The 14461-nt window shown below is 43.6% G+C and overlaps 1 protein-coding gene across 1 annotated transcript in view; it reads right to left on the bottom strand.

Moving 5' to 3' along the window:
- The window catches only part of AKT1 (AKT serine/threonine kinase 1), a 134528-nt gene that overhangs the window by 31956 nt on the left and 88111 nt on the right, over nucleotides 1-14461 (bottom strand). Inside the window, 3 exon segments of the mRNA XM_078150383.1 lie at nucleotides 2720-2848; nucleotides 9639-9764; nucleotides 12067-12135. Of these exon segments, the coding sequence (XP_078006509.1) occupies nucleotides 2720-2848; nucleotides 9639-9764; nucleotides 12067-12135 (324 nt within the window).

Genomic DNA, 14461 nt, shown 5'->3' with positions numbered 1-14461 from the left:
TATTCCATTTGACCCTCACAACAATCCTGAGGTGTTATTATTATCCCAATTTTACAGACAAGGAAACTGAGGCAAACGGAGGTTAAGTGATTTATCCAGAGTCACAGCTAATGAATGTCTGAGGCCAGACCGCAGACCCAGTGTCCTATCTCCTACTGCGCCACCTAGCTGCTATTACTGATTATTGTGGGAAAGGAAGCAGAAGTCATCTAATCTTTTCCTAAGCACCTCCAGAGATGGGAAGCTCACTATCTTCCAAGGTAGGAGCCCTGGCATTGCTTCCCTTCCCACCCAGTGAATTCCTAACAATCTTTTAAAGTCCAAATACAATGCCACACCCTATAGGAAGCCTCCCCTGACTCCTTCTGTCATGATATCTGCTTCCCTTGGCCTTTACACAGCATTTTGCACTAATTTTGTAATATTGCGAATTATAATTTTCTGTTTGCATCCTATAGCCTTTCTGTGTTTTACCTAAATTGTATAGGTCTCCCAGCACCCAATACAGAACTTATCCACCAAAAAAGAATGGATAGACCCAAAGAGGAAAAAACCACACCACACCACACACACACACACACACACACACACACAGAGCTCATGACTGGGAAAGAGAAGAGGCTACTAAAAAAAAAAAAGCTCTTAGCATCCAAAATTTCTAGGGAATTGATATTTACTGATATTTATTTATATGATTAAGAGCTATTCTTTAATATACAAGTGGTCAAAGGATATGAACCAAAAAAAAAGAAAAGAAAAGAAAAAGAAATACAAACTGCCAATCACTCCTTGGGAAAAAATGTTCAAATCACTAATAAACAGAGAAAACTAAAATTCAAACAACCCTGAAGTACTGCCTCACATTCATCAAGTTAACAAACACGGGAAAAACATCATGTTGCAGGGGCTAGAGGCAAGCATGCTAATTCCCTGCTGGTAGAGCTTTGAATTGGTTCAAGTATTCTGGAAAACAATTTGGAGTTACACAAGAAAAATTACTAAATTGTTCATACCCTTTGACCCACAGATTCCACTAATAGGCCTGGGTATACTCCAGGAGGTTACTGACAATAAGAAAAAGCCAAATGTGCAAAAATATTCAGAGCACCATTATTTTTAAGTCAGTCAGCAGGCATTTATTAAGCACCTACTGCATGCCAGGCACTGTGTTAAGTGCTGGGGAAACAAAGAAAAGCAAAAAGCAGTACCTCCTCTCAAGAGAACACAAAAAAAGCTGGAAACAAAATGCGTAACCAATGATGGAGCAATCGCTTAAACTCTAGTATGTGATTAATAAGGGACAACAAAAACGAACAATTCAGAGAAACCTGGGAAGACTTCAAAATGATACAGAGCGAAAGCCACAGGGCTAACAATACATACAGTAACAACAACATTATACATAACGACCATAACAATGAAGTACCATAGTCTCAAAATGTCTTAGGATGGAAACTGGGGGATACTTTGGAAGGGGGGTTTGCTGCGAAGCTCTGTCACATCAGAACAAAAAGTGTCAATTTTTCTTTTAAAAGGGAAGAGGATTATTTAAGTCAGGGAGGAGAAAGCTACAAGCAGGATGAGAGCAACCTTTTGGCCTCTGCGGGGTATTTATACCCACAGTGCTTAGCAGGTGTTTTCAGTTTCCTATAAAAGGAAATGGGTTATTTATAGCAGCTCATTTTGTGGTGGCAAAGAACTGGAAGTTGAGGGGATGCCCGTCAATTGGGGACTGGCTGAACAAGTTATAGTATATGAATGTGATGGAATACTATTATGCTATAAGAAATGATGCGCAGGACGCTCTCAGAAAAATCTAGAAAGACTCACATGAACTGATGCAAAGTGAAATGAGCAGAACCAGAAGACTATTCTACAGAGTGAGAGCAATCCTATATGATGATCTATTGTGAATAACTTAGCTATTCTCAGTAATACAATGATGTAAGACAATTCTGAAAGGTGCTGTCCATTTCCAGAGAAAGAACTGGTGGAGCCTGAAAGCAGAACAAAGATACTTTTTCTTTACCTTCTTTATTTTTCTTGCCTTTTTTTGGGGGGAGGGGCAGTCTGCTTTCTTTCACAGCATGACTTACATGGAAATGTATTTTGAATGACTACACCTGTATAACATATGTCAAATTGCTTGCCTTCTCAATGAGAGGGAGAGGAGAGGAACAGAGAGAATTTGAAACTCAAAATTTGAAAAAAGAATGTTAAAGTTGTTTTTACATGTAATTGGGAAAAAATAAAATATTTTCAAAAAGAAAACGGGCTTAGTTGACAGCATGAGTTCCTTTAATGAGGCACTGAGAAGTAATCTCTAACCATGGGTCATTGAAGGATGGAACCAAGGCCACACTATTGTGGGATCTTATTGACGAAAGGAACATATCTGACCTCATCTAAACCCTCTATCTCCTCCAACAAGGAGCAGTGTTCTACACACATCAGGTTCAATAAATATTTATCAAAGTTACAAATATCCCAGGAAAGCAGAGCTGGAACACAAAGCAGCTGGCCTAGAAATCACAGAGTTAGTCAATAAGCATTTATTAAACACCTATATAAAGAATGGTAAAAGACAGCTTACCTCCCATGTGCACACCATAGTGTATGGGAGCTCACAAACTCCAACCCCCTCACTTTGCAAGTGGGGAAACTGAGGCCCATAAAAGAAAAGAGATTCACCCAGGGTAGGGAGACAGGGTAAACTCACCTCAGGGGCCAGATATTCTGGAGTCCCACAGAAGGTCTTCATTGTAGCACCATCTTTGATCCCCTCCTTGCACAGACCGAAGTCGGTGATTTTGATGTGACCATCTTTGTCCAGCATTAGGTTTTCCAACTGGGCAGAAGTCAAAATCAAGAGCAAGGTTAGAAAGACAGACTGGACCAAAGAGAACACAAAACATCTGACCTCAGAACAGAGAATGTCAGACCTCACTGACTCTCACCCCAACCTGGTTTTACTTAGGGAACTGAAGCCCAGAAAGGGGACTCACCCAAGGTCACCAGCCTAACTAGCCGGCAGAATTATGGCTAGAACCCCAAATCTCCTGATTCCCAGGCAAGGAAGTCTTCCCACTGCACCCTAGCTATTCACCCCTAGGAAATAAAAAGCAGGGAGCTTTGCCCAGAGACAAAGACAGACATGGAAACTAAGCCCCAGAAGACAGCCAAAAACCACAGGGAAAAGTCTTCCAAAGCTAGCCCCTCTGTGAAGACGTCCCTGTCCTAAACATCCTATCCCTTTCGAGAGCCGTCCCTCTTCCATTCCCTCCAGCTACGTGGATGTCCATTCTCCATGCCTGATTCCATGCTGCCTTGAGTTACTGTCCTATTTAGTTACTAAATTAGTTGCTCCTTGAGCACAGGATTGGGTCTTTTCCTTCTACAACTCTCCAAAAGCATTGAGCACAAAGCTTACCCATTGGTGCTCAGGAAATATATACAAGAGTCACTGAATAACTTGCAAAAATGGCCACAAAAGTGCCTTGGGTTATAGAAATCATGACATATTTCCTAGGCCAGGAAGGGAGTACATTTAATAAAGGCTGATAAAAACGTATTTGCGTGGAGTTTTACAAATATAATTAAAAGGGCTTTAAAATGAAAAGAAAGGGGGAAAGGGAGGAAAAAACTGTCTAAGAACATCTATAAGCTAGAAAAGAAAGAGAGCAGACACATGCGTAGGAAGAAGAGATGCCCAGAAATTAACAAGAAACAAATCCAAGGAAGGAGATAGCCTTGACCTCAGAAGACAAAAAGAAATGCACTAACACTGGACAGCAAGCAAGCCGAAAGAAACACCCTAACACGGTAAAGCAGACAGGATTGAGAGGTATCACTGACAATCGGAGACCCATGAGTAGAATATGGCTCTAGAAGGATAGCCCTTATTTAAAAATAACAGGACGGGTAAAAATGGGCAAGGAAGGGAGGTGGAGGTGGAGGAGAGGGTTCAAAATGCACGAAACAAATGATATCAAATCCAGGAGAGGTGGGGCAGGAGGGAAAGTGAGAGTTTGGAACTCAAAATGTTTAAAAATTAATATTAACATATTTTAATGCAATTGGGAAAGATTCCACAAGATAAAAATATATTTTTTAAAAAGGAGAAAGAGCGGTATATATTAAAAAAAAAGATAAACTCATGTGAGGAGATCCAGGAACCAGAGAGAGCAGGGGAACCGCGGGGGGGCAAGCCTTTGGAGTAAGATCAACAAAGGTAGAAACAGAATCAATATTGTCACTGGAGTATATTGGAGACCACAAGCATAGCTGGAGGCATGACATAGTGATGGGGAACTTCAATCAGCTGGATATTTGTTACAGTTCTCTCCCTCACCCTCCTCCAAGTAGGGTAGATAATAAGTTCTTGGCTTCTCTAACTGCATCTTCTAAAGGTGGAAGAACTAACAAGAGGAACTGCTATTCTTGACCTTATTCTCACCAAGAAGGAGGAACTGATTGACATAAAAATGATGGGAACCAAGGGGGGGAATTCCATCTTAGAATTTTGATACAGAAGGGAACAAAGAGTGACACGCAAATCTGACATCTAATCTAGGTTTTGGGAAAGCAGATTTCTAAGGGTTCACAGAAAGGCCGGGTAGGATCTGATGGCCTGATAATAATCTGCAGGGCAAGTCAGTCTAAGTGGAAAAGGAAGGCAGCTAGATAAGAAGAAAACTGATGAATGAGTGGAGTGATGGGTTGTTACACTGAATATTTCTGGTAATCCAGAAATAACTGGTGTACAAAATATAGAGGGGATTACCACAAGTTGCCCAATCATCACAGATTTCAATTTGAAATTATGTAGAAAAAGTAAATCATTCTTACTCTCTGACTCAGCTATTCCACTACTGGACTTATGCTCCAAAGGAAGCAGACAAACAAAGGTCCAGTATATGCCCAACTGTTAATAGCAGCATTCTTTGTGGTAGCAAAGCATTGGAAACAGACCAAGTGCCCATTGACTGGGGAACAGTTTTTTTAAAAAAAAAAAAACGGTTTTGAATGCAATGGAATATTATTATGTAGTAAGAAATGAGAAATACAAGGAATTCATAGAGTCCAGGGAAGACTTGCACGAACTGAAAGAGAACAAAACAAGCAAAACTAAGAAAATACTACACACGATGATTACAACAAAGTAGATAAAAAGGTCACTAAAAAGAAGTTGGATTTGGAGTAATGGAAAAATTAACGAAAGCTTCAGAGGAAAAAATAGTTAAATATACCTTTTCTCCCAGAAGCTGCTAGAACAAATTATTATACGCACAAACATTATCAGATGAAGTCTCTATGTCAGATGTTTTGCTTAAATTTTTTTCCTTGTCACAAAGGAGGGGTGGATCTAGAAAAAGGGTGGAAAATGGGATATAAAGAATAGAGACAGCTAGATGGAGGAGGAGGTAGAGAGCGGACTTGGGAGTCAGGAAAATCTGAGCGCGAACCCTATCTCAGCCACCCAGCTGTATAACTCTGGGCAAGTGACAACCTCCATTTCCCTCAGTTTATTCAGCTGTAAAATAGGGATGATAATAATAAAATCTACCTCATAGGGCTATTGCAACATGTAAAATAACATATAAAATGCTTTGCAAATCTCAAAGCATTATATAAATGCTATATCATTATACTATCTTATATAAATATTATAGTATATAAATGCTATATTATTATTATTATTGTTATGAGGCATCAATTTTTTTTCCTAAAGAATAGGTCATGCCAGACTAATTTCATTTCCTTTTATCTCACGATTAATATCCGGCAGATAAGGGAATTTTAACCTAGAGTTTGGCAAAGGATTTGACCAAGTCTCTCGTGTTATTCTTATCAACAAGAAGGGGAGATGTGAGACAGATGATAGTACAAACTGACTGAATGACCTAACAGTAGTCATTAAGAGTTCAACGTCAGCCTTGCGGGAAGGGGGGGAGGGAGTGCTCTAGAGAGCTACTCTTGATCTCGTGCTATCTAATACTTTTATGAATGACTAGGATAAAGGCATAGATGGTACATCTATCAGATTTGAAGGGAACACAAAAGTAGGCGGGATAACTAACCCATTAGATGTCAGGATTAAAGTTCTGTGGCTTTAAGACTTAGAGCTATGTAGATCAACCCCCTGATTTTACAGTGAGGGAAACTGAGGCCCAGAGAAAGTAATTTGACCAAGGCCACATGGGTATGAAGTGGTAGATCACTGATTTGAACTGAGGTCTCCTAAAACCAGCACGCTTTTCCCCTACATCATGCTGACAGACAGGCTAGATAGAACACAGGGTTGGACTACAGGCCTAATAGGACCTTCCCACTCTAAATCTATAACCCTATAAACATCGAGCTGACCCTAAAATGATGAGATTTAATAGGGAAAAGTCTTCCATTTGGCTTAAAAAAATCAGCTTCACAAGAACAAGATGGGCTAGAAAGCAGCTCATCTGAAAAAGACTGGGGAGTTTTACAAGTTCAATCTGTCAATGATGGTACTAGCTAAAAAGCTCCAAAGTACAAGGGTCCAGGACTAGAGAGGCAACACATAGTAAGACTCAACTCTGCCATGATCCAACCCAGCACTGGGCCGGGCTCTGGATGCCCCACAGAGGAGCTGGAGAGCTGGTATAGGACTAAAATGGTCAAAGGCCTTGAGACCACGCCATAGGGTGGAGGAACTGAGGTTGTTAAACATGGATGACAGCTATTCTTCAGTACGTGAAGGGCCATCATTCAAGGGGGAGTAGGCCTGCTTGGCTTGGCCCCAAAAAGCAGAATTAGGGAATGACAGGTAGAAACTGCAGAGGCTGACAGATATTTGATGTAAGAAAAAATTGGCTAAAAATGAGAGCTGTCCAAAAGTGGAAATGGTTCTCCTGTGGGGTAGTGTGTTCCTCCTCATTAGAGCCTTAGCTAGCAGACCGCTTGTGGGTTTATGGAGATTCCTGTTTACGTATGGGTTAGTCTAGATGGACTCTGAGGTCCCTTCCAAAGGGTGCTTGGTGATGCTGTAGGTATGGAGCCAGAAGGTTCAGGTTCAAATTTTGAGTTTGACACTTGAAAACTATGTGACCTTGGGAAAGTCACTTCTCTTCTGTACCTCTGTCTCCTCATTGGTAAAATAATAGCTAATATTTTTTGAGTCATTTTTCAGTCATGTCTGATTCTTCATGAACCCATTTGGGGTTTTCTTGGCAAAGATACTGGAGTGGTTTGCTATTTCACTCTCCAGCTCATTTTACAGATGAGGAAACTGAGGCAAACAGGGTTAAGTGACTTGTCCAAGTCACACAGCTAGAAAGTGTCTGACATCATATTTGAACTCGCGAAGATGAGACTGCCTGACTCCAGGCCCAGCGCTCTATGCACTGTGGCGCCCCCTAGCTGCCCCAATAGCTATTAAGAGTTAGCATTTTTATAGCACTTTAAAATTTGCAAAGCACTTTACAAATATTCTTATTTTATCCTTCAACAACCCTAGGAAGTACATGCTATTACTATCCCTATTTTACACATAAGTAAATGGAGGCAGATAGTGGTTACATGACTTGCCCAAGGTCACACAGCTAGTGACTGTCAGTGAGGCAGGATTTGAACTCAGGTCCTCCTGACTCCAGGTCCAGTGCTCTATCCACTGCACCACCTGGCTGCCTCATAAATGAGGAGGCTCCAACCAACACAGTCTCTAAAGTCCCTTCCCACTCTTGGGTTCCTATGTGCAAGAATAGGCCAAAACAACTATATGATTCTTGACCATTTCCTTAATCCCACCTCCAATAAGTCTTCTTCCCTCTTCTAAGGAAATTCTGGAATCATGGGATGTCAGCCGTGGAAGCCTCTGGGACCATTAAATCAAACCCCTTCATTTCAGTAGGGGAAACTGAGGGCCAAGAAGGAAGAGGTTTGCCCCAGGTTACACAGTAATTCAGTTGCTGATCTGGGATTAATAAACATTTCCATGAGTGCCTTTAGTTTTCACAAAGCACCTCCCTCAAAATAGTTCCACTGGGCAGAAAGTTGCAAGGATTACTCCCATTATACAGATAAAGAAACAGAGGCTCAGGGGGAACTGATTCGCCTGTGCTACCACAGCCAGCAAGCAGCGGGGCAAAGATACAAACCGTGTCTTTGCCACTGCATTTACGCCCTCTTGTGAGGGACTGCATGAAAATGGGTAGTTCAGCTCTGTTCAAGTGGCCCCACCCCACTGACCTCTCTGTCCCTCACCAACGTGGGCATTATTAAGGGAATGGACAGAAGACACTGAGGACTGGACACGGCCTACATGGGAAAAGAAGCTGTCCCTTGTAGGTACCTACCAGTGTCTGGTCAGGAAGAGCCTGACAGTTGGTGGCATGGTGGTCTTGGGGTGTAGGATAATATGCCCCCAAAGAGAACTGTATGGGGACTGGACCGTTCTTTGGGGCTTCCTGAGCATTGGGAGTTTTGATGGGGGCTAACGGATCAGAGAGGGAGGCCTGAGTGACCACTCTTTGCTAGTGCTTTTGCCATCCATAGTTTGCCCCACCAAGAAGAAGGGTATTCTGGGGCACGAAGGTGGAGCAGTGAATACAGCTCTGACCTTGGAGTCAGGAGGACCTGAGTTCAAATCCAGCCTCAGACACTTAATGCTTACTAATTGTGTGACCCTGGGCAAGTCACTTAACCCCGATCACCTCACCAAAAAGAAGAAGAAGAGGAGGAGGAGGAGAAGAATTCTTCAATTCCAAAAACCTCTAAATATTCACAGCTCCTTCCCTTAATCCCTTTCTCTTTCAAACTTTGCCTCACCCAAACCAGACATCAAATCCAGGGTTCTTTCTGCCTCCTGCCTGGCTTCTGCCATCCCTCCCTGTATCAAGTAACTGGCTCTTTAGAAGCAGGAGAACATGATACATGATGGCCACAATAATGTCAATTATCGAAGCAGAAAGGCTTCAGACTTAGGAAATGCAGTGGCCAACAAACACTTCAGAAGGCCTGCTTTCTGCCTTTTGGCAGAGAGATGATGGACTAGAGCCGCAGAATGAGACGCACATCTTCAAACCTGCCAATGTGATATTTTGCTTGCATCTGTTTATTTCTTATGAGGGAGGGTTTGTATGGGGGAAGAGGGATGAGGTAATAGGATGTGACAGTAAGGATTGGAAAAGAGAAGATTATCAATAAAACATCTTTTAAAATACAGTAGAAAAACAAAAAGAAATTGGGAATGGGGCATAATCAAATACGGCAATTTTATTACTAGCTGGTTAAATTTAATATAGGGAGATAAGGATAGAGACTGGACCTTCCAGGTAAGGAAACTCCCTTTACTGATACAGATTGATATCTTCTCTGCAACTTACAGCCTTAAAGAGCTACCAGGGCACAAACAGGGTGGGAGACTTACCCCGCTGTCCCACCGTGGGGGGAGGGCAGTCATACAGTGGGGATGCGCACACACAGTATGTGTCAGAAGCGGGATCTGAATCTAGATCTTCCTGGTTTTTAGGCCATTTCTTAATCCACTACCCCAAACTGCCTCTAAGTTTACTACGTAATTTTTTAAAGTCAAGAGACCAGCTCTAATAGTTGCTACATAGTACTGCCCCGTTTTTCTGGACCCAAATTGCTGTTAACCCTACCTTGAGGTCCCTGTACACTACATTCTTCTCAGAATGCAAGTAGTCCAGCGCAGACACAATCTCTGCCCCGTAGAATCTGGCTCGGTCTTCGGAGAATACCCGCTCTCGGGAGAGATGGAAAAACAGCTGTGGAGACAAAGACACGTTATACTTCCTCAATGCCCTCTTTCCCGAGCTTGTGATGAAAAAGCTGTCTTCCCCCATTTGTCATAAAGTTTTGTGGACTCCAGAAATTCCTAAAATTTCAATTCAAACCTTCCTGAGGAGGCTACTGAAGACAGGACTCTGTACACTCAAGTACTGTCCAAAATGACCAGCCAAGCTAGAAGCGAGTCCTGGAGGAGGAAGCTAATGTCAGCATTCAAAACGCTAGGCCCAGAAACCTTTGAAAGAAGAGGAGCATGGCAGAAAGAACACTAGCCTGGCCTCAGGAGGCTGAGGAGGGTAGTCCCCCTTCTTGCCTAGAGAGGTCCTGCACAGCAACCAAACCCCGTCTCTAACCAACCATTTTCAAACAAAGGGAAGAAGGACTCCCATCTCTGTAGTACCTAAAGTCTGATTTTCTTTATAACCTGTAACCCCTCCATGAAGTAGACAGGTGAAGCATCATCATCTCTATTTTATAGCTTGGGAAAAAAAAACAAAAAAATCACAAGCTATCATTAAGTGTCAGAGTAGATATGAACTCAGGTTTCATGGACTTCGTGCCCAACTCTCTTTCCACTAACACCACAAAATCTATTGATCTTGATAATGTGAAGTCCTTCGGTCAAACCCCAATACAGTCTGTTTTATTTTAAAATATACTGGATCCAAGCCACTACTCCCCTCCACACACCCTGCAAGGACCCTGGGGGAGATCTCATTCTACCACAAAGTTTTACTTCTCCTCCTTCCCACAGGTTCAGCTCTGGGGAAGGAAACAAACATTTATTAAGCATCTACATGCCAGGCACTGTGCCGCATGAATGCTTTTCAAATATTATCTTATTTGATCCTCATAAAAGTTTGAGAGGTAGGTGCTAGTATTATCTCTATTTTACAGTTGAGGAAACTGAGGCAGAAAGAGGTAAAGTGACTTGCATGGGTCACATGGCTAGTCAGTGATTGAGGCCAGATTTGAACTCCAGTATTCCTGACTCCAGGCCCAGTGCTCCATTCTTCTGTATCACCTAGCTGCCTTAGCCTATTTCTAAGCCTAGCAGATGACTTAGACCAAAGATGGGGAATCTTAGGCCTCAAGGCCACATGTGGCCTGATTTAGACAGTAAGTTGACTGGATGCCATTTAATCCTCTCTGATGGGCTCGAAATCCCTGGGAGCTGGGGAGGGAACGCAGTGCCTCAAGTAAAACCCATCCAAACAAACAAACCAAAAAAAAAAAAGATCCCATGGATAGGAGAGCTGACTACATCCCAGTCCCAGCCGGTAAGTTTCTATTTTAGCACATTAATCATCAGTGTGTTGCTGCTTCGTGTAACCAAACAGGCTAACCAGGAACAGAAAGTGAAGTATTTCTGAAGTCGAGGGTGCAGAGAGCATCTACCCTCCCTCCAATGAATCCTTCACCCGCCGCCTGTTTTCCTCCTACTTAGATTTGGTCACGTTATTCTGCTCTAAACATTCTATGGCTCTCTATTGCCAAGTCAAGGTCAAGTTCATCTGCATAGTATCTAAGGTCCTCCACAGTCTGGAAGCATGCCAGCCATTCCTGCCTAAGAGCTCCAATTATCCTCTCTGCACACAGTTAATAAATAATAAAAGCTAACATTTATATAGCATTTACATGCGCTGGGCACTGTGCTAAGCACTTTACAATTATGCCACTTGAGCCTCACAATAACCCTGGCTGGTAGGTGCCATTACTACCCCCATTTTACAGGTGAGGAAACAGAGGTAAACAGAGACCCTTGCCCAGGACCACAGAGCTAATGAACATCTGAGTCTAGATTTGAATTCAGGTCTTCCTGACGCTGAGGCCAAATGTTTATGCTCCAACCAAACCAGACTCCTCTCTATCATCCCCAAAAGGCCCTGTGTTGTCTCACCTCCATGGCTTTGTTCACAGAGTTTCCTGTGCCTGGAATGACTTCCCTCCCCTTCTTCACCTGCTTGATTTCCTATTAAAGCTCAACTCATAGGCCACCTTTCCCACGAAGCCTGGACTGATCCCTGAGATGTCACACCATCCTTCTTCAGGAAATCCACTCCAATGCACTTCTCCTGTCATTTTGTGTACCATAGCTACTTATGTGCCTTACAACGAACACCACGAGGATGGTGACTGTATCTTATCTGAGCTTTTTATCTCCCTCAGTGCCTGGCACCGTTCTCTGTCCATGCCAGGCAGGCGGTGATACTGGCTGTTACAAACATCAGGCCTCCCTCGGATCCGCACCCCTACTTGTCAGGGCTCTGATCTCCTTACCTCTCCTCCATTGGCATACTCCATCACAAAGCATAGGCGGTCATGCGTCTGGAATGAGTACTTCAGTGCCTAAAAAGAGGATCAGACAGGATCAGACACTTCCGGATAGAAGGAACGTCACAGGCCTGACAGTTCCGCTCTCCTCTTCTCCCTAAGGCCTAGAGGTAACATGCCCAAGATGACAGAGGTAGCCAAACTTGGATTCTACCTTGGGTCCTGCTAACTCCAAATCTGAACTCGCTAGCCAGCCCTCACTGACGCACTGTCCTGCGGTGCCCTACATGTGTATGTGTCTCCTCTCCCACTGAGATTATGAGCTCCCTAAGAACAGAGGCAGAGTCAGCTCCTCTTCTAGCTCCTCCACAAGTGAACTGAATACAGCGCAAAAGAAAAAAGGGAGCTCGGCAAAGATCTGTTAACTTTTGCCTGTGAATATAGGGCAGCTCAGTGGTGCAATGGATAGAGCACCAGGCCTGGAGTCAGGAAGCTTCATCTTCCTGAGTTCAAATCGGGCATCAGACCCTTCCTAGCTGTGTGACCCTGAACATGTCACTGCACCCTGTTTGCCTCAGTTTCCTCATCTAAAAATGAGCTGGAGAAGAAAATGGCAAACTACTCCAGTACCTTTGCAAAGAAAACCCCAAATGGGGTAGTCGGGAAGAGTTGGACACGACTGACCAACAATGCGATCTCATAGCTAGGGCAGCTAGGTGGTGAAGACTCACCTTTGTGAGTTCAAATCTGGCCTCAGACACTTCCTAGCTGTGTGACCCTGGACAGGTCACTTAACCTTGTTTGCCTCAATTTCCTCATCTGAAAACAAGTTGGAAAAGAAAATGGCAAACCACTGCAGTATCTCTGCCAAGAAAATCCCAGATGGGGTCATGAAGACTCAGACACAACTGAAAAACAGCCGAACTTTACAGTTACCAAACACTTTCTTCACAATACCCCATGAGAAAGGTAGTGTAGATAGTATCAGAGGAGAAAAAGCCTCAGCAAAGAGAAATTATTTGTCCAGTATTACACAGCCAGTAAGAGGGAATAATGTTTTCTAATGGAAGGAGCCCCAGACGCCTGGGTTCTGGTCTTGATCCTGTCACTGACTCAATGTGTGACCTTGGACCAATCTCTTCTCCTTTCTTAGGTAGGCCTCAATTTGCCCCCCCTTCATAAAATGATGAAATTAAACCAACTGGTCTCCCAAGATCCCTTCCAGTTCTGATTCTATGTAGCCGGAACTCGAGCCCAGGTCTTTCACCTCTAGTGATTTTTTTCATTGTACTAGTGGTTTACTGAATGGAATGGAATAGAAACTCACTGATTAAGAAATTACTAAGTGCTAGTTACTGTGCTAAGCGCTGGGGACATTCATAGGAACTCACACTCTAACTGGAGAGACAAAACATAAAGGAGATTTTATGTTTATCTTCAGTTAGTAGTAGAGGGAAAAGCCAGGCAATGCTTGTAGGCAGGGAGGTAGCAGGGCAGAGGGAAAGGTCAGGCAATGCTTATAGGTAGAGAGGTAGCAGGGCAGATGACGAGGGTCCATGGATCTCTGAAGAGCAATGGCAGGGCACATGGTCTTTTTCCAAGAATACAGTAGGTTCTGGGGTTCGAGGAGAGCAGGGTTCTGGAATATTTCCAGCACAGGTAGGGCTCGGGCGGGGGAAGGGGGTGTCACCATCCATTTGTTAGTGGTCATCCTCTGCCCTGTGGGAACTGAGCTGTGGGGCAATGCGGGTTAGCTGGGGATGGATCTGTGGCCCCCTTGGCTGGCAGGAGGTGTTGCTACTGCCTAGCAGAACACTGGGGCCTGGAGGTGGCTGATCCCAGGCTGACAAGAGATTCTTTTTGCCATTTTCCTATGACTTTTTTGTCTTTGATCTCTGGCTTTGGAAACAAAAGGACAAAAGGTAACCCGTAATTTTTCCACGCATGATAACTACTGCTTGGATGGACTAACTGTGCCTAATATAGCCTCATTCTTTAAGGAGACTGGAGAGAGAAATACAAACATGGGTGCAGCCTGCAAGTATGGATATCAGTCACAACTCAGGCGGACTCATGCTAAAAGATCATAACGATCGGTTCCCTCCCTTTGTGGGCTGTGGGGTGGCCAATGGCCACTTCCAAGACACCCCAGTGACGCTGCGAGGGCCAGGCTGTTGGTTTTGTATACAGAGGCTATCATCGGGAAGCCAGGCTCTGCCGAGAGCTCAGCACAGCAAGAGCCCAGTGAAGGGCCTCTGATCCCTCCTTCCAATCCTGCTGCTGATATGGGGCCCAGGATTCTCAGACCTTTCACCTGCACTCTGGGATACATCCGTGTAACAGTGTGACATCAACACTGATCAGCCAAGAATCTGGCCAATTGTGCATTGCGCTTCTTCTC

This window comes from Phascolarctos cinereus, unplaced genomic scaffold (genome assembly GCF_003287225.1).
Source record: "Phascolarctos cinereus isolate Bilbo 61053 unplaced genomic scaffold, phaCin_HiC Scaffold_2;HRSCAF=192, whole genome shotgun sequence".
Lineage (NCBI taxonomy): Eukaryota > Metazoa > Chordata > Mammalia > Diprotodontia > Phascolarctidae > Phascolarctos > Phascolarctos cinereus.
The sequence above is the reverse complement of the archived record's forward strand: the minus strand, read 5'-3'. Positions and strand labels throughout refer to the sequence as shown.